Here is a 23,783-nt window from a genome sequence, read left to right on the forward strand (position 1 = left end):
CTCTCAATAGTGAATGTGCAGGTAACTAACAGCTATACTAGTTGATATGAGTATGCCAGCCACTTGGTAATAACATTTCCATTCATAGAGTATGTGCTATGTGGAAGGTACTGAATTTGGCACTTCACATACATCATGTCTTATCTTCATAACAACCCTCAAGGTAAGCAGTTTTACCCCACATTTTATCCCAGTAAGCAAACTATAGTTCATAGATGTTAAGAAAATTGCTGGATCTTCAGTTTAAGTTGCTGTCACTTTGTATTAGAAATAACTTGAGATTGCTTAATCCATTAAACCATGAGACAAATGAGAAACTCCACAGCTTTTAAAATCACCTTTGCATCTAAATGAAATACATCATGCTTCATCATGCCCTTAATGAAGATGGAGTAAACTCATCCCCATCTTTATGACTATGGCCCACACACATTTGAACCAACAGGTACCCCTGCCACATGTCATGACTGTTCTCCCTCCTCGAGGCTCTATGATTTAATTTCTTTATTGGTTTTCCATAGGTTTTTATCCCCTTAATAAGCTTTTAGTCTCATAAATCTCTAAAATTTTCCCATATCCGTCTTTGGTCAAAAAACCCAAAATTAACAACTATAATTAAAAAACAAAATTAAAACTAAGATTCTTATAAGTGTGCTAATTCCATAAATACATTAATCTCTTTACCTCCTATCACCTCAACTCCATTTTCCTAGTTGTTCAGAGCCACAGGCTAACAACAAAAGTCTTTCTATGTACGGTTTTGCTACGGCAACAAATGTTCATCCTGCACTTGAGACCAATGTCTGCTATGGCTATAAATATCTGTCAGTCTTGCAAAGTCTCCAGAAAAGGTCAAATAAAAACACAGCACCTACTCCTTTTTTTTTTTTTTTTTTTTTTTTCTATTTCACACATAGGAATTGATTTAAGACTTCAATCCTTGATGGTCTCAGTTTTACAATACAAGTCACTCATTTACATGAATCCTAAGTTTCAATTAATGAACTGTCTTTCATCTCCTGGTTAAAGGTTCAGTAGCAAGAATTAAGGACCAGTAAGTGATTTCAGTTCCTGTTTACAAAATATACCATATTTCACTGAGTGTAACTGGCTGTCAATTGCCAAGATGCACCATTATTTTATGTACTACTAAGAAATTAAAAAAGGCTGCCAAGTAATCAATGTTATACAATGCTGCTTATAATTTAAAATCTTGATTTCATATTAATGAAAAAGCTTTTTCAGATTCTTTCAGAAAATCCTGGCCAAGTTCATAAATGTGCAGGCAATACCAAGTATCTAATAACTGCTGCCATCAATTACTAGATGCAGTCGAGTTTCACATACATTAAAATGCAAAAAAAAAATGTGTGTTAATCAATGAAATATGGTGCTAACACTGAGCAGTGGTTACAAAAGAACAAAAAGAAGTATTCACAGAGGGCAGGGCACAATTGCAAAGCCTAATAAAACCAATATGAAACACAACAAGGCCAAAAAAAAGCTACTGTCCATATTTAGAAAAAGGACTAAAAGAACATACGTTTAATGATAAACATCCCCTCACTGCCCACCAAATTCAATTTCTCTAATTTACCTTTCAATTGATCCCTCTAACACTTCACAGAATAGAGCCTAACCTGATCTTATAATACAAAATCCCAGTACAAATTAGCTTATGTTGCTACTTAAGTTTTCCATAACAAAACAGTTTAAATAGATACCATACACTAAAAAATACATATACACTCTTCATTTGAATTAAGAGCAACATACATAGGCATTTCTTGATTTATCTATGCTAATGAAGGAACTCCAGGCACAGAAAAATTAAAATTGTGGACGGTATCCTCCAAGCCTTCATCTTCTTCATGGTAAGCACCTGTGCTGCACAGGATATGACTCCAACCCAGTCAGGTAGAAGGGAATCTTGCATAAGGAGTGTTCTACTCCTCATGGAAGGGTTCCCCACTACCCAGCTAAGTCAATTCCCACAGCAGGCATCTCCGAAGGTAACTGCTGCAAGTATCCAAGACGCGGTATGTTGGTAAGTCTTCAGGAAGGCTTCTGCTGGTCCCTTAGCTTTACACTCACAAGAAAAAACAGTAAGCTATTATGGTAGCTTGATGAACCAGAGTGCTTCTAGTTAGCTGCAGGTTAATCAGAAAACCCTTTTCATTTTAACCCTAATAACTGAAAAGCTCTTCTAAAATAAATTTTCACAATTTACCACCTGAGTCAGAATTCAGATCCAATTTTTCAATAGAGGATATTTTACTTACTGCAAGTAATTATTATAAAAATCTATTACAGCACAAATTGATAGAACAATGTAAATCAACTATAATTGAAAAAAATAAAAATTAATTATTCTCAGTAGTTGTACTGAGGTACAATATACCTTTTTAAATATTAACCTTTCATACACTGTGGAAGTACAACCATTTACTTCTGTTCCCAATAATGAATTATAGACCAAAAATATATATTCAGGAGTTAAATCAAGTTTTTTGTCTCTAAGAAAAGTATGACATAAATAAAAGCAGACTGGTCAATTGCTATTACAAATAAAAATTTTCAAATTTACTAATATAAAAGCTGTTTAATAATGTATACCTCTATATACAGATGAACAAGATATTTAATGTTAAAAATATAAAGTTCAATTAACAACCAACAAAATGGTTCATTTGTTACCATGAAGGACAATAGAAAGATAGATAGATAGAGAGAGAGATAGATAGATAGATACACAGACAGACAGACAGATAAAATTACCTGTGACTGGATAAGAGAATTTGGAAATTCAAACCTTTTCCTGATATCATCTGACATTTTTGCTTCTCTTACATGTATGTATGCAGATTCTGTAACCAAAACAAAAGAATATTTGTTAGTCCAGAAAAGCAGTTCAAACCAATTGCTTGTCAAATAACATGAAAGTAATTCATTCCAAAGACAACAATAGAAATAAAGCACAGAGCTCTGCAGAATCATCCTTGGCATAATTTTCACAGTTAACCACTTCAGCCCTCAAATGCCATGACTGATAAACAAACTAAAAATGCTCAACTGCTCTTAGTTTTTCCCATTAAAGCTAATCCTGAAATAGATGAATTCATTCTACAGAAACAAACAAAAAATCCAAAGGCTCAAGCCTAAATAACATGATTTTAAATATTCAAGCACATGTTTGAAATAGAAATTAATTCTTCTGTGGTTCAAAACTTCTAAGGGAGAAAAAAAAAATCAAACTTTCACAAGTTGTTTAAACTATGCCTTACTTTGGTACAAGCTTTCATTTTAAGCGTGAATCTAACTGTTAGTGACAAGTGTAAAGCCTAGGTGAGCTTTTTTCAGGCAGTATAGAAATAACAGAGAAACACACAACAAAACAGATCGCTTGTCTTCTAAAAGAGGTACAAGCAAGCAATTAGCACCAACTTTTAATATTTACATCACACCTCTCATTCCTACTGGGCTCTCAAGTACAACAACAACAACAAATCAACAACAAATCAAGCAAAAAGGATGGAGGAGGGCGAGGTGGTAAAGTGGAGGCACAGAATTAATTTCCCAAGGATCTATCTCAATTTATCCAATTCCCATGCAGCACTTAACCCACAAAATTATACCGCTTTGAAAAATAGGATGCTTTAAGCTATCTATGTATTACAGCATAACTTTAAAAAATGTTTATGTCAGTACAGTACTCTAAGTTACCTTATAAAAACAACAGGCAACAAAACCAAGCTCTCCTGATCTCAAATATGGAGGCACCTTGTGTTGAACTTGTGGCTCTTTCTACTTTTCTTCCAAAGTTAGACTCCTGAATAATTTATCCTACCTTTCTTCCTCAACTTCTAGTTTCAATTTTAGTCCTTTAAAGTGGACATTTCACAGCACTAAAACAACATGTTCTAAGACTGCAAACCATGTGCCCTCTCTAAATCTACTCATTAGCTTTTAAGTAGGTTAAAATTTCAACTTCCCGGTTGTGTTAATCTCACCGTTCTTGAAATTGTCTTCATCGTAAAAGAATTTGCCAAAGTGTGTCTCTGGAAAACCCAAGATAGATAGAGGAAAAAAGAATTTTGTAGTGACATATGTTGCCATCTTGAAGAGTCATACTCATTTAACAAACACTTAATAGGTGACTATTGTGTGTCAGGCACTGCTTTAGGTGCTTAGGCTACAACAGTGAACTAAATAAGACAAAAACTCCTCATAGAGCTAACAGTCTAGTGGGAAGAGGCAAGCAGTAAATAAAAAAATAATAATAATAATAGCAATAACACATAAAACATGTTAGAAGGTGATAAGCACAAAGGAAAAAAATAAATGTGATCTCTTTTTCTATGAGCTTGTAATTGATCTACAACATGATGTTAGTTCCTGTTACAAAACCCAATGATTTGATATTTCTACACACTTCAAAATGATCACCACTATAAGTCTAATTACCATCACCATACAAAGATATTACATAATTATTGACATGTTCCTCACACTATACATTTCATACCTGTGACTCATTTATTTTGCAGGTGGAAACAAAGGCAGGGGGAAGGGGAGCTTGATGAAGACAGTCAAAATGTACAAACTTTCAGTTATAAGATAAATAAGTACTAAGTATATAATGTACAACATGTAAAATCTAATTAACATTGCTGGATCTTATATATAAAAGTTGTTAAAGGAGTAAATCCTAAGAGTTCTCGTGAAAAAGAAAAAAAAAATCTTTTCTATCCCTTTAATTTTGTATCCATACAAAATAATAGATGTTCGCTAAACTCATAGTGGTAATCATTTCACGATGTATGTAAGCCAAATCACTGTGCTGTACACGTTAAACTTATACAGTTCTATCAATTATATCTCAAAAAAACTTACATAAAAATGCAAAAAAAAAAAAAGTAAAGCCAATAGAGTAGAGAGGGGATGAAAAATGGGAGATGGACACGATTTTTATTTAAGTATGGTAGTCACCTTCTAGAGTTTATTTCCAGGTTCTCTATTCTGTTCCATTGGTCTGTCTGTCTGTCTGTTTTGATACCAGTACCACACTGTTTTGATGACTGTGGCTTTGTAGTATTTCTTGAAGTCTGGGAGAGTTATGCCTCCTGCTTGGTTTTTGTTTCTCAGGATTGCTTTGGCGATTCTGGGTCTTTTGTTGTTCCATATAAATTTTTGGATTGTTTGTTCTAGTTCTGTGAAAAATGTCATGGGTAAATAGTCACCTTCTAGAGTGGGTGATATTTAGGAGTTAGTTAGCCGTACTGATAATCCGGGCAAAGAGTGTCATAAGCACAGGAAACTGCGTGCAAAAGCCCTAAGCTAATAAAGGGCTTAAGATCTGTCCCAGAAAGAACAAAAAGATGAGTCAGGAACAGAGTGAAGGAGGAAGAGAATAGTAAATCAGAGTCAATGAAAAGAAACAAAACCAAAAAAGGCTTGTAGGCCTTGGAAAAACTGATGGATTTATCCTGAATGAAATAGTTAAAATGGTAAGATTTTAATAGAATCACTTGGAGTTCCCGTCGTGGCGCAGTGGTTAACGAATCCGACTAGGAACCATGAGGTTGCGGGTTCGGTCCCTGCCCTTGCTCAGTGGGTTAACAATCCGGCGTTGCCGTGAGCTGTGGTGTAGGTTGCAGACGCGGCTCGGATCCTGCGTTGCTGTGGCTCTGGCGTAGGCTGGTGGCTGCAGCTCCGATTCAACCCCTAGCCTGGGAACCTCCATATGCCGCGGGAGCGGCCCAAGAAATAGCAACAATAGCAACAACAACAACAACAGACAAAAAAGACAAAAGACAAAAAAAAAAAAAAAAAAAAAAAAAAAAAAAATAGAATCACTTGAGATGAGAAGTGGTCATTCTCTGGATATCTTCAAAGGTAGAGCCAATGTGGCTGCTAATGGATTGGATGAGTGTATAAGAGAAAGGGTCGAAAAGGATTCCAAGGTTTTTGATCTGAATACTCCTTTTTTTTTTTTTTTTTTTTTTTGTCTTTTTTTGGGGGCCGCAACCTTGGCATATGGAGGTTATCAGGCTAGGGTCTAATTGGAGCGGCAGCTGCTGGCCTACACCACAGCTCATGGCAATGCCAGATCCTTAATCCACTGAGCGAGGCCAAGAGATTGAACCTGCATCTTCATGGATACTAGTCGGATTCGTTTCCACTGAGCCATGACAAGAACCCCAATCTGAGTGTTCTTAACTTCAATTCCTTTGAGCATTTTCCACATTAAGCAAAACCATTTACATATTACTTATCATGGCATTTTTTAATAATAGGAAAAAATGGAGTTGCCATCAACTGATATAGGGAAACAAGTTTTGTGAGGGAAGACAGGAATTCCATTTTGGACAGACAGGTAAGTTTTAGAGGCCGTCATAAATATCCAAGTGGAGATGTCATTAGAAAGCTGGATACACAAATATATCAATCAAAGAGACAGATCTTAGTTGGTGACACAAACAGCGGTGCATGTTATTGAAGAATCTGGGAGGTTCTAAAGCAAGAAGTTTGATTAACTTTGCTTAACCCAAAGTTTACCAAACTTATCTGGTCACGGCCCCCTTTTTTCTACAAATCCTGTTAACAGGCTACAAACCAGTCTTTCCTGGAATACACCTTGGCAGACGCTGCTCTACTGGCTCCTCCTTTCCTTCTGTCCACTCTGCTTCTCATGTGCCATCCTCCTTCATGAATGTGCTCCCAAGCCTCTTGCCTTGTGCTTCCTTCGTGTAACCTGCCCTAGAGGCTTCATCTAGTCCCTATCCCCAAACACTTCCCTCCTCTCTCTCTCACACACACAAGGCTCTAAAACACCAGAAATTGAAGATGTTAAAAACAACACACATATTTTAACTCATAAAAACCGTTCCCATTTTAGTGCATCTTTTCCCAGTTCTCCTCTCACAATTTTATTCAACAACATTCTCTAAATCCAGTCACAAAGTCAGCTTCATTCCTTCCAGCGTCTCAGAGTCTACCTTCCCTCTCCACTTCTCTACTCATCATCTTGGTTCTTCACCAGAGGTTTCCTTTAGGAACTGCTTAGGCTTGGGTTTCTCCATGCTTGAGTTCAATCCATACACTGCTGTCAGATGAACTGTGCTAAAATGCTATCTCCATAACAACTTTTCCCTGTAAAGAATTCAGACTGGGTTTTCAATAGCCTGTCAGATGAAATGCAAATTCTGATTCCCAGCTTTTAAGTCTACAACAAAAGTCTCACACATTTGACTTCATTTCTGACGTTGTCTAATTCCAGTCTGGCTAAAACCACTTTCAAAATAGTCCCACGTTGAGCAAAAATATCCTCATTCCTAAAGGATTTGATTTATGCTGTTCTCTCCCACATAAAATGTCCTCCTCTGTATGTTCCTACTATTTAAAGATGAAATTCCTTGCATGGCACATCTTCTCTGTTAAGCCCTTCCAAAGAGGTCACATCTTGAGAGTTCCCTTCATGGCTCAGCAGTTAACGAACTCAACTAGGATCCATGAGGATGCAGGTTCAATCCCTGGCCTCATTCAAGTGGGTTAAGGATACAGTGTTGCCGTGAGCTGTAGTGTAGGTTGCAGCTCAGATGCTATGTTGCTGTTACTGTTGCCGATTCCACCCCTAGCCTGGGAACCTCTACATGCTGCAGGTGTGGCCCTTAAAAAAAAAAAAAAAAAAAAAAAAAAGAATAAAAAGAAAAAAATGGCCACATCTTATAGTAACCATCTTGCTTTATATTTCTTCAATGTTATTGCATGAAGACCCATACTAGCTATATGATTATATGGCTGACCCATACTATCATGTGACTATTTACATTAGGATGGTTAATTTTTTTCTGTAAAGTGTCAGATAGCAAGTACTCGGGTATGCCACTATAGCAGGAAAGCAGTCACAAGCCACAGACAAGGCAGAAACTAATGACCAAAGCCATGCTCAAATAAAACTTTATTTACAAAAACCAGAAGGCTGGCGTGCTGTAGTTTACTGACTCTTTGTTTACATCCTGACTATTTATTTAATTAATTTATAAAATGGGTTGATTAAAAACTGCTATAATCGACATTCTAATTTGTTCCTGTGCATCCAAGCACAAGTAAATATATAAATAAGATAAATCATACAGGTTTTATTATTTAAAAGATAGAAAGTTCTCTTTATCATAGAAACTTTTTTATGCCCCTAAACTCTGAAGGAAAACTCTCCCATTACATATGGGACACAGACTGATGTAATAACTAATACTCTCAGTAATATAAGCAAAAAAGAAATTTTATGCTACCTCTATTTTAAACAAGCCCTGGATAAAGCAATGGTTATAACATGTAATTCAGCCAAAAAAAATCCTCAGGTAATAGGGTCGAAGTACAGAGTCTTCTGATGATCTAACCTAACTCAATAAAAGTCAACTTTAGAGTATCCAGAGTAGCAGATGGTTATCAACTTATCACAGAATATACTTACCCAAATGTCAGCAGTGATAGAGCTAAAGAGAAGGAAATGTGGGGTTATACGCTCTTATTTAGGCCTGAATAATAGATGGAATCCCAAAATGCTTTGACAACCAGACAAGGAGCTGGTTAGGCTAATATTGTACTATGGCTATGAAGAAACCTAACTGTCCAGAAAGATAACTTTGTCTCCAGGAGGTGGGCCAGTGGAGTAAAAGAGTACTGTTTTGGTCATAATTATCCAAGGGTGGATGACAAATACCTAAGCTTACAAAAGGAAGCCCTTATTTTGATGCAACACTTTATAAAGTAAATAAGTTTTTAAAAGCTACAGTAACTTTATCTTTCCTAACAAATGGCCATTAAGGCATTCTCAAAACCACTACTTAAGCTGCAAGATGATTTGATATCATCCTTGATTTACTGTCTTTGGGCTACAAGCTGCAAGTGTCTTTCATCTGATGGAGACATATTTTGAAGTTAATCACAACCACTTGGCCTTTCAAGGTATCAAAACATCATATTTTCTCAGGGAATTTCAAAAAAAAGAGTACGTATGTTTGCTTTAGCATTCGCAGTGCAGCATGTGTCCAACTTTATTTTTAAACTCAATGTCCCCTGGGCAGTTCATACATTAAAGAAAACAATTTATGTCTTACTTCTTACCATGGCATTCTTTACTAAAAGGAAACCAGTCACAATATGCTCCATAAACTACATGTTCCAAAAAAGTGTTTGATTTAAAAAGATTTGTCTCCAACCTATCATTGTGTCTTTTTTGTCTGTTTGAATGAATCTAAATCAGAAAGAGAATTTTTAATGAAGTCTTCAAGTTCCAAGTATATCGCATAACTTGTTTAACTTAAGCAGCTACCATCTGATCTTCCAAGGTATTTCAGCCACAAAAAAACACTTCCAAGAAAATAAATCAATTGCACTCTAGAATAAAGGAGAAGCAAATAGATAAGCCACCTTAAGTTTTCAACTCTCCCAATAGCTTCCCTAGGATACAAAATATGCAGCATACATCACACAAAAGTACTCAGTGTCAAACTTCAAGTGAAGGGTATGATCTGAAAAACAAAAATCTATATACAGTTGACCTTGAACGATGCAGGGGTTAGTGACACCAACCCCTGCACAATTGAATATCTACATAAAATGTTCTAGTCAGCCCTTCATATCCACAGTTCCTCATCCACATCTACCACCACAGATAGTGCAGTACTGTAATAACCTAGCAGAAGAATTATGCAGGCCAGTTTGGGGGAGGTAGGAAGGTATCCAGTGCTTACAGAGAAAGATTTGTCCAGTGCAGTCCTGACTACCAAATTTCTCCACAGGAAGGATTCAGGGAAGAAAGGTAGGTGGGAGTCATCACTACAGAGAGTACATTGTGGAAGCCAGTCTGCAAAAGTCAGGCCATCATCAGACTGATAAAAGGTTAAACTTCATTAACAGGACCTTGTTTCAGAGATAAAACGTATAGGTCTTTCTAACACTTTATCAACTATTCCAATTATGAGTTACGCATTTACTGAATTTCTTACTCCACAAATTAAGTTATGGTATCAAAAGCCTAAGAATTTTTTTTTTTTTTTTTTTTTTTGGCTTTTAGGGCTACAACTGCAGTATATGGAAGTTCCCAGGCCAGGGGTCAAAAAGGAGCTGCAGTCGCTGGCCTATGCCACAGTCACAGCAACACCAGATCCTTAACCCACTGAGCAAGCCCAGGGATCAAACCCGCCTCATCACAGAAACTAGGTGGGTTCTTAACCTGCTCAGCCACAATGGGAACTCCAGCCTGAGGATTTTTAAACACATATTTTTGACAATGTTTTACTTGTTTTAATGGCTTATATTTTTGACAATGTATTACTTTTTTTTTTAATGGTTTATAGAAAAGCTAATGGGCACCATCAAGAAATTTGACCTGATCTTATACATTTGTCAAAACTGTGGCTCAGGGGTATATTCCAGACTCTCCTAGCTGTTTCACTCTGCCCTTTAAAACAGGGGGGAAAAAAAAAAAGACAACTTTTCAACCACGCACTTTGCTTTACTGTCCAATATTTATATCTTCGTTGTTCTCCTGCCTACTTAGCTTCTCACCTATCTCTTCTCAGTCCCTGTGAGTCCCACAGCCTTTCTAGGATGTGGCAGCTAGATTTTGTTTCACTACCCTTTATTATATCCTGAAATCTGCTAGAAATCAAGCTTAATCTCAGTTCTTGCCTCAAAGGTTTTAAAAATCCAACTGGCTCGTTCACTCTCAAATTAATAGGACATGACAAGTAGAGCTCTCCTAATGACATGATGCATGAAAGTGGAAATATCATGGGGAAACTGCAATGGAAAGTTTTTAGTACTAGGGAGCAAGTGGAAGAAAATAGTGATGTTTAATCATGATATTCACGAAGTCATCATTAAATTAAGCTGAGAGTAGGAAATACTTTTAGGTTCACCACTAATCTCAAAATCAAGTCAAAGCAGAGGTCAACCAGCTGGTACGACAGAACCACTTGGTCAATCAGTGAAAGTAGGAATGGCATAGTTGTGGCAGAGACTGACAGCTATCCTTTAATATTGGTGCTTTTCTTCTGAATTAATAAAATGTAGCCTGATCGGCTTCATTACATTTCATAGCTTTAGGGATGGCTAGATACGACCATGTGTGTGACCAACTTCTCCCCAGTGGAGTCTGAGCAGACATGACCATGAGTACAAATCCCAGGCTGCAACTGCTTCCTCCACTCTCTTAACAGCTGAAACCAGGTCTTGGCAACAACTCAGATTCAATTATGTACCTGAAGACAATGCCTCTAGGATGTGGCTGGAGAAACAAGAAAGAAGAAACTCTAAGATAGTTTGAAGCAGAACTGCAAGCCTGAAATTCCAATCATTATACAAGAAAAAGAAAAAAAAAAAAAACTTCCACTTTGAACTGTTGCATTTTGGGGTCTCTCTGTTGCAGCAGCTAGGTAGTTCTTTAATAATATAGCAGACCTAAGAGCATCTCCCTTCTGTACTTTTGTTATTGGAGAAATAAGCAACAATGTCAGAGGAGTTAAGCAACCTGACAAAAAGACACTCATGCTAGGTAAGGTGAGAAGGGAGGTTTCTTGACTTCAACCCAGTCTTTCTCTGGACCATCAGTAAAGTGAGGTGTGACCAGCATGCTTCATATTCCTGCATCATGTTCCAGGAATTTTAAGACCCGAAATTCAATGCTGAGCAAATTTAGGTGACTATGAGTTCTGATGATCTCACCGGCTGCAATTTACTAAAATACATCAAATTGCAATCATATTCCTGCCTTTACAATTCAGTTCCTTCTCAGTTATATCACATGTTACTTACTCATAGATTTTGAAATGGGAGTCTAAAATAAGATCAAAGGCAGGAAATTCCAAGTTAAAATTGATTACTGTCCAGGAGAACCAAGCATTTAAGTAAAAAACAAAACCAACAACATGAGTAATGTCTGATTTGTTATAATGCTTTCTCCAGTTATTCTTGGATTATCTTTTGTACAGTCGCTTTTATGTGTATGTACCTATATGCCAAATATATAAGGAAATGTAGATGAAAAATAGTGATTTTTAAAGTCTACAAACAAACTCACAGATTTCAAAAACCAATCTTATGTTACCATAGGTGAAAGTGTGAGGGGGAAAGAGGGGAAAATTGGGAGAGTAGGAATAACATATACACACTACTGTATAAAATAGATGATTAACAAGAACCTACTCTATAACACAGGAAAATCTGTTCAACAGTTTGTAATAACCTATATGGGGAAAAAGAATGGATATATTTATACTTATGACTGATTCACTTTGCTGTACACCTGAAAATAATACAACATTGCAAGTCAACTATACTCCAATAAATTTAAAAAAAAAGTCTAAAAACTGATTTATCTCTAGAATTTTTATAGTATCCAATCTAAGTCTTCAAATTAGCTCCTTTATGAGATTATTTTTTCCAGTGTTACAATTTTTAAATATTTTGCTCCACCGCAAGATACTCAATTTGTTCCATTTTTAAATATTTTTATGTTAATATAAAATAATCTTTACTGTACATGTGCAACAAAAATGATGCTCATTTTAAAGACCTCACTGACCAATAAATGCCTAATCTGAATAGCTAAAATCTCCATATTCATATTACTTCAAATACAATTCAGTTAACTAAAATTTAGTAAAACACCACAGAATGTATTTTATAGGTATTTGATTTTTATTTCCTTCTTTTAAAAAATGACTCAAAATTTGTGCCCTGGTTCTCTAAAATAATTTACTTCTTAGCAAATACTAATATAGCACAAACTGAAGTATACCAGTCTCCCTCCAGAGGAAAAAAAAAAAGAGGAAATGATAAGTAAAACAAGAATATCTAAATGTTGATACTAGAAGGGTACATTAGAGTTCATAATACTATTCTATGTTTATATGTATTTGAAATTTTCCATAACAAAGTTTTTTAAAAACCCCACACGTGTGGTTCTCCCAAGGGCCAGACAATATTTGCAGCACATAACATTTATTACCTCAATTAACCCTTACAACAACCCTATGACATAGGCACTTATTTAACAGAAGAAACTGAGGCACAGAGAAGATAGATAACTTTTCCCAAGGTCATAAAGTAAGCTGAAATTCAAATTCAGGTTTTCTGGGTACATAAGTACATAGAAAAGCCTGAAAAATATAAATTATAGGTGATTTTTATCTTTGCTTGTTTCTATTTTCTAGTTTTTTTCATAAGAACATGTGTTTTTGTAATCTGAGTAAAGTTACCAAAACAGAAAATCTTTATTCAAATACTAATACATCCTTTACAAATAGAAGATACGACTTTCTAAAATCCAAGTTACTAAAAATTATGACCACAGCACATGGAGTTTCCAGGCTAGGGGTTGAACTGGAGCTGCAGCTGCTGGCCTACACCACCACCACAGCAATACCAGATCCTTAACCCACTGAACAAGGCCAGAGATAGAACCTGCATCCACGAGGATATTATGTCAGGTTCTTAACCCATTGAGCCACAGTGGGAACTCCCACAACACAGGATTTAGAGCACCCTGTTGGATGAAACAGCTCCTATGTGCTACACATCCACAAAGTACGTTAACTCATCCCATTGAGTCTTCAAAATAACTCTAAGGTAGGGTTTTTGTTTTTGTTTTTGTTTCCTAAACTTGTGTTAACTATTTAGGACTGAACCATGAATTTAAGCCTGGTCTCCCTCTCTCTAGTCTGTTCTCCTTGTTCCATGGTACACTACTTGGAGACTTGATTCTACCACTTACTAGCTATGTGCCTTTAGACAAATGTCCTAACATCGTTTTTCATTTTATTTTATTTTCCTTTTTAGGGCCGTACCGGGACACATGAAGGTTCCCAGGCTAAGGGGTCTAATTGGAGCTGGCCGCTGGCCTCCCTACACCGTAGCTACAGCAATGCCAGATTCAAGCCTCAGCTGTGACCTACACCACAGCTCGCAGCAACATCGGATCCTTAACCCACTGAGCAAGGCCAGTGATCAAACCCACATCCTCATGGATCCTAGTCAGGTTGGTTAACCACCGAGCCACAAAGGGAGCTCCCTGAGGCAGGTATTAATAACTCCATTTCCATATGAGAAAATAGGAGCTCAGAGAGGAAGTAACTTGCCTGAGGTAATATAGTGGTATTAACAGTCAGGATTTATTGGAAATTTTACCATGTGCCAGGCAGGTACTGTTGAAGCTCTTTACATATGTTCTCCCACCCAGTATTCAAAATAACCCTATGACACAAATACTATTATTATCCTCATTTTCATATGAAAAACCAGTGAGGCAAAGGGAGGTCAAAATTAATTGCCTAATTATGTAATAAGTAGAACATGGAACAGTCAAAGCTCACATTCTTAACCACTTCTCCTAAAGACAGCAGACACAGAGTTTATGTAAAATTAAGATAATCCATTAAAGCTACTCACTCAGAATGAGGCACATAACACTTTTAAAATGTTAGCTATTATTATTCTTAGTCTGAACCCCGAACCCAAAATCTTGTTCTTTCTATTATATCTTGCTGCATCCCAGGGAATCAAGCAAATCTTAAAAAAAAAAAAACTTGTGTTTGGATATACAGTGTTAAATCAAGCTCCCAAAGCAGCTCATCAGCATATGCAAATAGCTCTGTTCCTTTGCATATATTGCAATCCTAAAAACATGTAATCAAATCTGATGTACAAAAGTTACATATTAAAGGGCTGCTCCATGCTGAGCACAAAGAACTAAAATTATCAATCTAAACTTCACCCTATCTTATGGCACCATCAGCAGCAACACATCTCCCCCACATTTGTGTATGTTCTTTGATTTTATACTTTTATTTCATCATTGACCATTCATTTTAAGTTGAATAAGTATCTAGCAAAGGATAAAGATTGGCTACTTTGGTCATGGTGACCAGCATCAATCTTTAGTAAGTCCATGCTTCTTGCCATGGGTATCAATGTTTTCATATTTATATTTTCCTTTTTTTTTTTTTTTTTTTTTTGCTTTTTAGAGCTGCACCCCATATGGAGGTTCCCAAGCTAGGGCTCGAATCAGAGCTACAGCTGCCAGCCTACACCACAGCTCATGGCAACGCTGGATCCTTAATCCACGGGGGAAGCCAAGGATCAAACCCTTAACCTCATGGTTCCTAGTCAGACTCGTTTCCACTGCGCCACAACGGGAACGCCTCCATTTTTTTTAAATCAGTAAATATTCATTGAAGTAGATGAACACTATTATTTGCCCAAATGATTGCTCAAACTCTACCACACAGACACACATGGCTACACTGCTGCAAATGAACGCTTGGCTGGCAGGTAGCCCCACCATGTGACAGTTTAAAACACAATTCAGTGAGACAGGGAAATTTCTACACGGATGAGTTCATTTGTAAAAACACACAGGAGTTTGAAATAACAGTGGAATGTTCTGGAAGAAATATCCAGAGCCAGGAAGATCAAGAGGAAGCCGCTGAATGTTCTCAGCTCCTGTGGCTGCCTCAGAAAACAGAACTTGAACTATAACCTGGCATCACATTCCATTGATGGAAAATACGAGAATATGGTATAAAGAGGCCATACTGCAGAGTGAGGCTTAATTTCAAATGTCCCTTCCAGCTCTGAGAGGACTGTCATTGGCCCCCAAGATGTAGAAAGATTGTCATTAGCCCCCAAGATGCTTCCATCAGTGTAGCAGCTGCACCTGCTCAGACGCTAGTGTCAAATGGGTAGGATTCCTCATTGACCAAGCCTGCTGCATTAGCTCCTGGACTTTTGAGTTTCTTGAGGGAAATAGCTCACTCAGCTTTGTTGAAAACCCCTGCCAGGCCTGGCATGTAATAATCAGTTAAGAAATGTTTTTTGAGTTACTGTGTTTAGCACAGTACCTAAATACACAATAGATTAAAGAAATGTTAGAATCAGATACTGTTGGTTTTCAAATCAACTTTCCAAAATGGAAAGTGAGAAATAAGACTCGACATGCAAATCTTTCTCATTAATTAAGACTTAGGAAACCAAGACCAGAATAAATAACCAGAAGTAAAAAAATAAATTTGTAAACAACTCTATCTTCAAATTAATACAATAACCAGATTCAGTTATCAACACATTTAGGTTTAAAAATAATTAGTTCTTATTAGACAGACTCCTTTTTCCTGGCTTTTTTTTAAAAAACTGAGCAAATAATTTTGCATGGGTAATATAAAGATGAACTTCAGCCACGTCCGAAACCCAAATCAGCAGAATCCAAGTTAGTGAGATTTTATCACACTGTTAATTCATTTTGGTACATTTTCTTTAAAAAATAAAATAAAATAAAAGGTCAAAGAACACATGTAAAAGCTCACAAGACTGGTTCTTCACTGTTTCCAGCTGAATCTAATAGAGATGGAAAATAGGCCTTTGTTACTTGAATACATCATAAGTTTTACATGAATGCTTCAGTTGACAGCTATTATTTATCATAGCTATGCTCTTAATCTGCTATGTATTACAACCCTTTAAAAACCCGCAGTATCACCTCTGTGTATTTCCCACTGGGATAAAAGGCATTTTAATCATACAATTACCCAAAGAAGTAACATTTACTAAATTTCCATTACACAGCCAGCATTATTCATGGCTGTTTTTACTTGTAGGGTGCTTAATAATCTGATATTAGTTAACCTTCACAACCACCCTGGGCAGATCATTAGCAAAGCCTTTCACCTTAGTAAAGAGACACCAAGCAGCATGTTCAAGAATTAGAAAAATCCTGCAATGAAATGCTAATGCCCAGTTGGCAGAGTACAGTGTGTAGAATGTCACTTCAGATAAAAGCAAGAATTATATGTAAATGAAGGAGGAGGAGGAGAGGGGGAGTGGGACAGAGAGGGGGAGAGGAAGACACAGGGGGCAGGGGAAAGGAGGGGGGAGGAGGAACACTTAGCTCCTCATGATAATTATTTTTAATTTCACAGACTTTAAAACCAAATCATACAGTTTTCACATGTACGGCTTCAATGGAACTTATCAATACTATGTTGGAAGTACATGATATGAATAGCACCAAGCCAGCAACTCAGAATGAAGCCAATGCTCAAAAAGCTTCATTTCAACTTCAGACTACTTTTGGCCCTCAGTCCAAATTCAAACCCTATTTGTGAAATTGCTCTCAAGCTGTCTTACTTTCAAACTGATACAACAGTCCTCAAATGCCAGATCAGCTCCAGAGCAAAGCCACAGAAATAAGAATCAGCATGGGTCCCCAGACCACAAGATCTCCCCAAGTCCCAGTCTACCATACTCCTCAGTTCCACAGGGAACTTAGCACATAAAGCAAAAAGTCTAGGGTAGGTCCAAAATTAATCCACTCTGTGGGAGTGAGCAGTCAGGATTTGACCTTGGTGTTTGGCACTTCCTGGCTATACCCCAAAGGGTGGCAGACATGCTTCTGGTTTTATTCACCTCCAATTCCAAAATTATAAGACTACAAAAGGCTTAAAATTAAAAGCAAGCATCTTTGTGTAAAGCTATTCATTGATTGATCTAAAAGGTAAGCTAAGGAATATGTAGATAAAATATTGATTAGAAATATAAAACAGCATTTATAAAGTTTTAGTAATGTAAAGAAATGCTTGTGATAGAGCAAAAAATTGAAAATGTTTATACTCAATCATAAACACCATCAAGTTTAAACTATTCTATAGTTTATATTAAGTTTATAGTTTATATTAAGATTATATTTATAGGGAGACTTAAAATTAAGTGAAAAAACGAGTATGCAAAATATTAAGCTCATTTCAGGTTAATAAATTAATGTCTGATCACATACTATGAAATTCCTTATATTTGCAATATCTAATTTTCTCTCCTACAATGGGCATACATTACTTTTTTAAATTAAATAGAAATTATTAATTCTCTTCCAATAAAAATGTAAGATCAATTTTTTTGGTCTCAATAAAAAAGAAAATCAGTGATCTTATTTATTCACTTGAAACCATGGTCTTTTATCATTGTCTAAAGAGACAGTTTCACCATAGCACATGCCAAGATAAAAAAGCCTCACTTGATCCAATTACACTGCTTATTAAGAGCTATTTAATGAGAAAGTCACACCTTTGAGTTATTAGATGTTATAATGGTCCTGCAGAGTTCCCAACAACTAAGCTAACAGAATTACCTTTGATTCTAAATTGTTTGCCAGGAGATTAATCCATCTGTCCCTGAAAAAAAATTAAGTGTTCCTCCAGTGTGTTCAACTTCCTCCAATCTAATTTCGATCAAGAATTGCCCTCAGTCGGCAGAGGTATTTTTGAACAGATTTATTGAAGTATAATTGATATGCCAGAAATGCCATATTTCCTGTGTGCAATTTGACAAGTTTGGATATGCGTAAACACCCAGAGCACCATCACCACAATCAAGGTAATACACATTTGCAACACCTTCCAAAGTCTCCTTGTGTCCTTTTGTTTTCATTTTTTTGGAGTGCAAACACCCTCCTATGAATAGCTGACACTACATAATATAGCAGATCTTTAAAACTTACTCATCTAGCATAACTGAAACTTTATAAAGGATAGTTATTTTTAATTGTTTAAATTATAGCACAGTTTAAATTTTCTGTTAATTTTCCAAAATGCATATACAACATAATACCTAAAAAAATGTTGTCATCAATAGATACATTTTTGGGAGGTCTTCATATAGGGAGGTTTTGGCATCTATCAAAGAATGAAGGAAGGGCTTTTTTTTTTTTTTTGTCTTTTATAGGGCTGCACCCATGGCATATGGAGGTTCCCAGGCTAGGGGTCAAATCAGAGCTGTAGCCGCTGGCCTACAAAACAGCCACAGCAACGCCAGATCCAAGCCATGCCGTGTCTGCGACCTACACCACAGCTTACGTTAACACCAGATCCTTAACCCTCTGAGCAAGGCCAGGGATCGAACCTGCATCCTTATGAATGTTAGATTCATTTCCTCTGAGCCATGATGGAAACTCCAGGAAGGGCTTTCTGATACAGTGACAGCTGACAAAGACCTAAAGGAAATCGTGAGCCTTCGAGACAGAAGGAACATTAAAGGAAACAACCATGAGGAAGAAGGACGTGTAGGAAGTTAAGGAAAAACCAAGGACACCAGTGTGATTAGTGCAAGTGGGCAAGTTGGACAGCAAGAGATGACAGAAGCCCCTGTAGACACTGTAGGCTCTAGATGTTCCCGAGTGGGACAGGTAGTCCTAGAGGCTTTGGGATAAAGGGTGGCATTCTTGACTGTCATTTTAAAAAGATCCTTCTGGCTTCATTGGAGAACAGACCATTAGAGGGTATGGACGGGAAAAGCCAGACCAGTTAGGAGTTTATGGCAATAATCCAGGAAAGAAACAATGTTGCCTTGGACAAACAGAACAGCTGTCGGGTAGTCAGAAGAGGTCAGATTTTACACATATTTTGACAGAATTTGCTAATGGATTGGATGTGGGATATAAGAGAGGGAAGAATGACTCTAAGGTTTTTAGTGCAGACAAGTGGAAGAAAGTGCAGTCATATACTGAGATGCATAAGACTAAAAAATTCATCATTTGTTTTTAAAACAATGCAGCAAAGCACAAGTAATCCATGGGGTGCAATTTACTTTTGTCCAAGTCAGTAAGGAAAGGCTACATGACAAAAGGGTGCTAAGTGCAGAGAGTACAAGCTGCTGCTTCTCAATTTTACTTGAAGCCAATCTTCATTCTAACTCAACAAATGTTAAAACCTGTATGCTAAACTGTCTCCCAGATTTGCATCCAATTCATACCCAATACCAATACTGCTGTCAACACACGTCCCACTTTCCAATCCCCATGAGGCCTCAGTGGCCTGCTAAACCGTAACTATCCTACATAGTTTAAAATCTCGAAAAGCAAAAAGAGAGAGAGAGAAAGGGAGGGGAGACAAGCAAATTAGCAGGTGGGTGGATACATAATCCTTACTTCCTCAGTCTTCATTGCTCATAAAGCTGAACATTCTAAGCTTTATGCTTGCAATGTTCAGTATATTCTGAAGGCATTCTGAATGTGAGCACATTTAGGATTCAAAGGTGAAGGGGAAAAATTAGTGAGTGATGTTGTAAACAAACATGAAGAAAATTAAAATGCATCCATTTACTTTAAAAAACGTTAAAGATATGAAGTCACTTTGTTAATAGTTAATTGACTTGTGAATCAATTATTAATTTTTGCTTAAACAATTAAGTTAAAAGATGATGGGATTTTATATTGGAGGGATCAGAGTGATCCCACCTGAACCCACTGATTCCTCTTAGCATCACTAAAAATGTGAAACCACGCACTTTATCTTTATGATGGGATAGAATAAGACATACACCAAACCCACTAAGAATATTCTTGCCTAAAAAAAAAAATCCAAACTGGTTCCACAGAGCTCTCTATCTTTAACTACTAATTTATAGGAAATACGAAAGATAAAGGAACAAGGCAAACAAAAACACCTGCAGAACAGTAACTTCAGAATTTGGGACATTCAATAGTACAAGTGACTCTGTTTCTCCAATAAATCAATGACATGGGAAAAAGAAAGGGTGGAAGAACTGTTATACTAGAAGTGACTTAAGAGACATAATAACCAATTACAGTTTAGGAATATTAATTTGATTCTGATTCCAATAAATCAACTATAATAAGACACTCAGCACAACTAAGAAATTCTGAAATATGGACTGAGTATCAGATAATATTAAGGAATTGGGAGTTCCCGTCGTGGCTCAGTGGTTAGCAAATCTGACTAGGAACCATGAGGTTGTGGGTTCGATCCCTGGCCTTGCTCAGTAGGTTGAGGATCCGGTGTTGCCATGAGCTGTGGTGTAGGTTACAGATGCGGCTCAGATCCCGCATTGCTGTGGCTCTGGTATAGGCCAGGGGCTACAGCTTCGATTCAACCCCTATCCTGGGAACCTCCATATGCCGCAGGAGCAGCCCAAGAAAATGGCAAAAAGACAAAAAAAAAAAAAAAGATAATATTAAGGAATTGGTGTTAATTTTATTAGGTATGATAACAACATAGCAATCATATTTAAAATAAAAAGTCCTATTAACTTAAAGCTAATTACTTTTTTTAAGAAAAAGAGGAGGGAAAAGTGTTAAGAGAGAGAAAACAAGATTTTATTTAAATTCATTACTAATAGTCCCTATTTATGTGTGTGTTCAAAATTTTCCACAACAGGATTTTTAGTGTGTGTGGTTGTGTCCATGGCGCCACATACAAAAATTGCTGGGCCAAGGATCAAACCTGTGCCACAGCAATGACCTGAGCCACAGCAGTGATGCCATGGAGCCATTAGGGAACTCCCACAACAGGATGTTTTTAGGAATAAATCCCTGCCTTTAGAGGGGGGAAGACAAGAATAAGCCAAATAGTAAATGATATAACATTTTATATGATAAATGCTACATACAAAAAGTAAACCAGGGATGGGGATAGATAATATTAGAAAGGGGTTCCAATTTTAAAGAGGATGGTTCAGGAAAGGCTCATAAAGGTGACACATAAGCAAAGACTTAAAGGAGGTAAAGCAGGAATCCACAGTCTCAGAGAAGAGGATTCTAGGCAGAAAGAAAAGCAACATAAGTCATGGTGAGAGCATGCCTCAGATATTTGAGAATAGCCAAGAGGGTAATTGAGCAGATTTAGTGAGTGAGGGGACGGTAGCTGGAAATGTAGCTAGAGAGGTAACAAACAGGTCAGATGGTGGCAAGCCTCACAGGCCACAGCACAGACTTTGCCCTTTACTTTGGGTGGCAGCAGGGAGTCATCAGAGGGTTCTGAGAGAAGAGAAAAGAAGAAATCCTAACTTATGTTTTAAAAATAATCATGATGAGACAGGATTAAGATGGCAGAATAGAAGGACTAGAGCTCAACTTCTCTCCTAAAAACAACAAAACTCACAAATAAAGACTGAGCAATCTCCACCCAAATGGACTGGAAACCTTAAAAAAAGATATCCTACTCCAGAAGAAAAAGAGGAGGCCACATCAAGAGGTAGGAGGGGCGATTTCGTGATATAAACAACCCCATACCTCCTGGGTGGGATGCTCCACAGACTGGAAACTAACTGGTTCATAGAGACTCACCTACAGGAGTGAGAGTTCTGAGCCTCACATCAAACCCTCACGTGCAAGGATCCAGCACTGGGAGAAAGAGGCCCTGGAGCATCTGGCATTGAAGGCCAGTGGGGCTTGTGCACAGGAGCCCCACAGGACGGGGGGAAGTGGAGACCTCATTCTTAAAAGGCGCACACAGACTTTCACAAGCACTGAGTCCCAGGGCAGAGCAAGGTCTCCATAGGAATCTGGGTCAAACCTGACTGCAGTTCTTGGAGGACATCCTGGGAAAATAGGGGTGAACGTGGCTTGTTGTGGGGGAAGGACATTGAAAGCAAAGCTATAGGGAATATTCAGCAGCAGTGCCTTTCTCTGGAGGTGGCCATTTTGGGAAAATCTGGCCCCACCCATCAGTCAGCACTGAGAAGCCCCAGGGCAAACAACAATCCAGGTGGGATCACAGCCCCACCCCTCAGTAAATAGGCTACCTAAAGACCCCTCAGGCACACAGCTGCCTCTAATCCCATCCAGAGACTAAGCCCCACCCACCAGAGGGATTAGAATCAGCTCCACCTACCAGTGGGCAGGCATCAGCCCCTTCCATCAGGAAGCCTACACCAAGCTCCCATACAGCCACAAGGGGGGCAGACACCAGAAGTAAAAGAGGCTACAACTCTATTTTCTGTAAAAAGGTCACCACACCAAAAACCTATAAAAATGAAAAGACAGAGAACTATAACTCAGATGAGGGAGAAAGGAAAAACCCCAGAAAATGAGTTTAAGTGATGAGGAGTTTCTGAGCCTCCAGGAAAAAGACTTTAGATTGTTGATGCTGAAGATGATGTGAGACGTTGGAAATAAACTGGAGGCAAAGATGGATAATTTACAGGAAACACTGACCAAAGAGATACAAGATATAAAACTTAAACAAGAAGAGATGCAAAATACAATAACTGAAATAAAAAATTCACTAGAGGCAGCTAACAGCAGAATACAGGAGGCAGAAGAACGAATAGCGAGGCGGAGGACAGATTAGTGGAAATTACGGATGCAGAACAGAAAAGAGAAAAGATTGAAAACAAATGAAGAGAGTCTCAGAGAACTCTGGGACAACATGAAATGCAACAACATCCATATTATAGGGATGCCAGAAGGAGAAGAGAGGGAGAAGGGGACAGAAAAAAATATTCCAAGAGATAATAGCCGAAAACTTCCCTAGCATGGGAAAGGAACCACTCACTCAAATCCAGCAAGCACAATGAGTACCATATAAAATAAACCCAAAGAGGAATACACCGAGACACATTAATCAAACTGACCAAAATTAAAGACAAAGAGAAAATCTTGAAAGCAGCGAGGGAAAAGAAACAAGTAACATACAAGGGAACCCCAATAAGGTTATCAGCTAATTTTTCAGCAGAAACTCTGCAGGCCAAAAGGGAGTGGCATGATATACTTAACGTGATGAAAGGAAAAAACCTCCAACCAAGAATACTCTACCCAGAAAGGCTCTCATTTAGATTTGAAGGAGAAATCAAAACCTTCACAGATAAGAAAAAGCTGAGAGAATTCAGCAACACTAAACCAGCCTTACAACAAATACTAAAGGAACTTCTCTAGGCAGAAAAGAAAAGACAGCAACAGGTAACAAAAATTCCACAAATGACAAGGCTCA

General features: G+C 37.5%; 1 protein-coding gene, 1 long non-coding RNA gene and 1 other non-coding gene across 19 annotated transcripts in view; 1 reads left to right on the forward strand and 2 right to left on the reverse strand.

Annotated features, from left to right (window-relative positions):
* The window catches only part of FOCAD (focadhesin), a 317,387-nt gene that overhangs the window by 283,580 nt on the left and 10,024 nt on the right, over positions 1 to 23,783 (reverse strand). For 11 of the 17 annotated variants that reach the window (XR_014820926.1, XR_014820919.1, XR_014820920.1 and 8 more), the window contains one exon: positions 2,779 to 2,867. Coding sequence is in view for 9 of the 17 variants with exons in the window: in XM_021063120.2 (XP_020918779.1) it covers positions 2,779 to 2,835 (57 nt within the window). In the remaining 8 variants the exon portion in view is untranslated. Of the gene's footprint in view, positions 1 to 2,778; positions 2,868 to 4,989; positions 5,211 to 23,783 lie in introns of all 17 variants that reach the window. The other 6 variants (XR_014820927.1, XM_084983956.1, XM_084983888.1 and 3 more) reach the window with 1 other exon arrangement.
* On the reverse strand, positions 1,908 to 1,983 carry MIR491 (microRNA mir-491). Its single transcript, NR_038608.1, has one exon. It is a non-coding gene; the product is annotated as a microRNA mir-491 (primary transcript).
* On the forward strand, positions 15,002 to 22,731 carry LOC146406993 (uncharacterized). Its single transcript, XR_014820937.1, has 2 exons — positions 15,002 to 18,803; positions 20,981 to 22,731. It is a non-coding gene; the product is annotated as an uncharacterized LOC146406993 (long non-coding RNA).

This window comes from Sus scrofa, chromosome 1 (genome assembly GCF_054392235.1).
Source record: "Sus scrofa isolate SSC_HxYL_T2T_F1_AM1 chromosome 1, Sscrofa_HxYL_maternal_Yorkshire_Landrace_v2.0, whole genome shotgun sequence".
NCBI classification, from domain to species: domain Eukaryota; kingdom Metazoa; phylum Chordata; class Mammalia; order Artiodactyla; family Suidae; genus Sus; species Sus scrofa.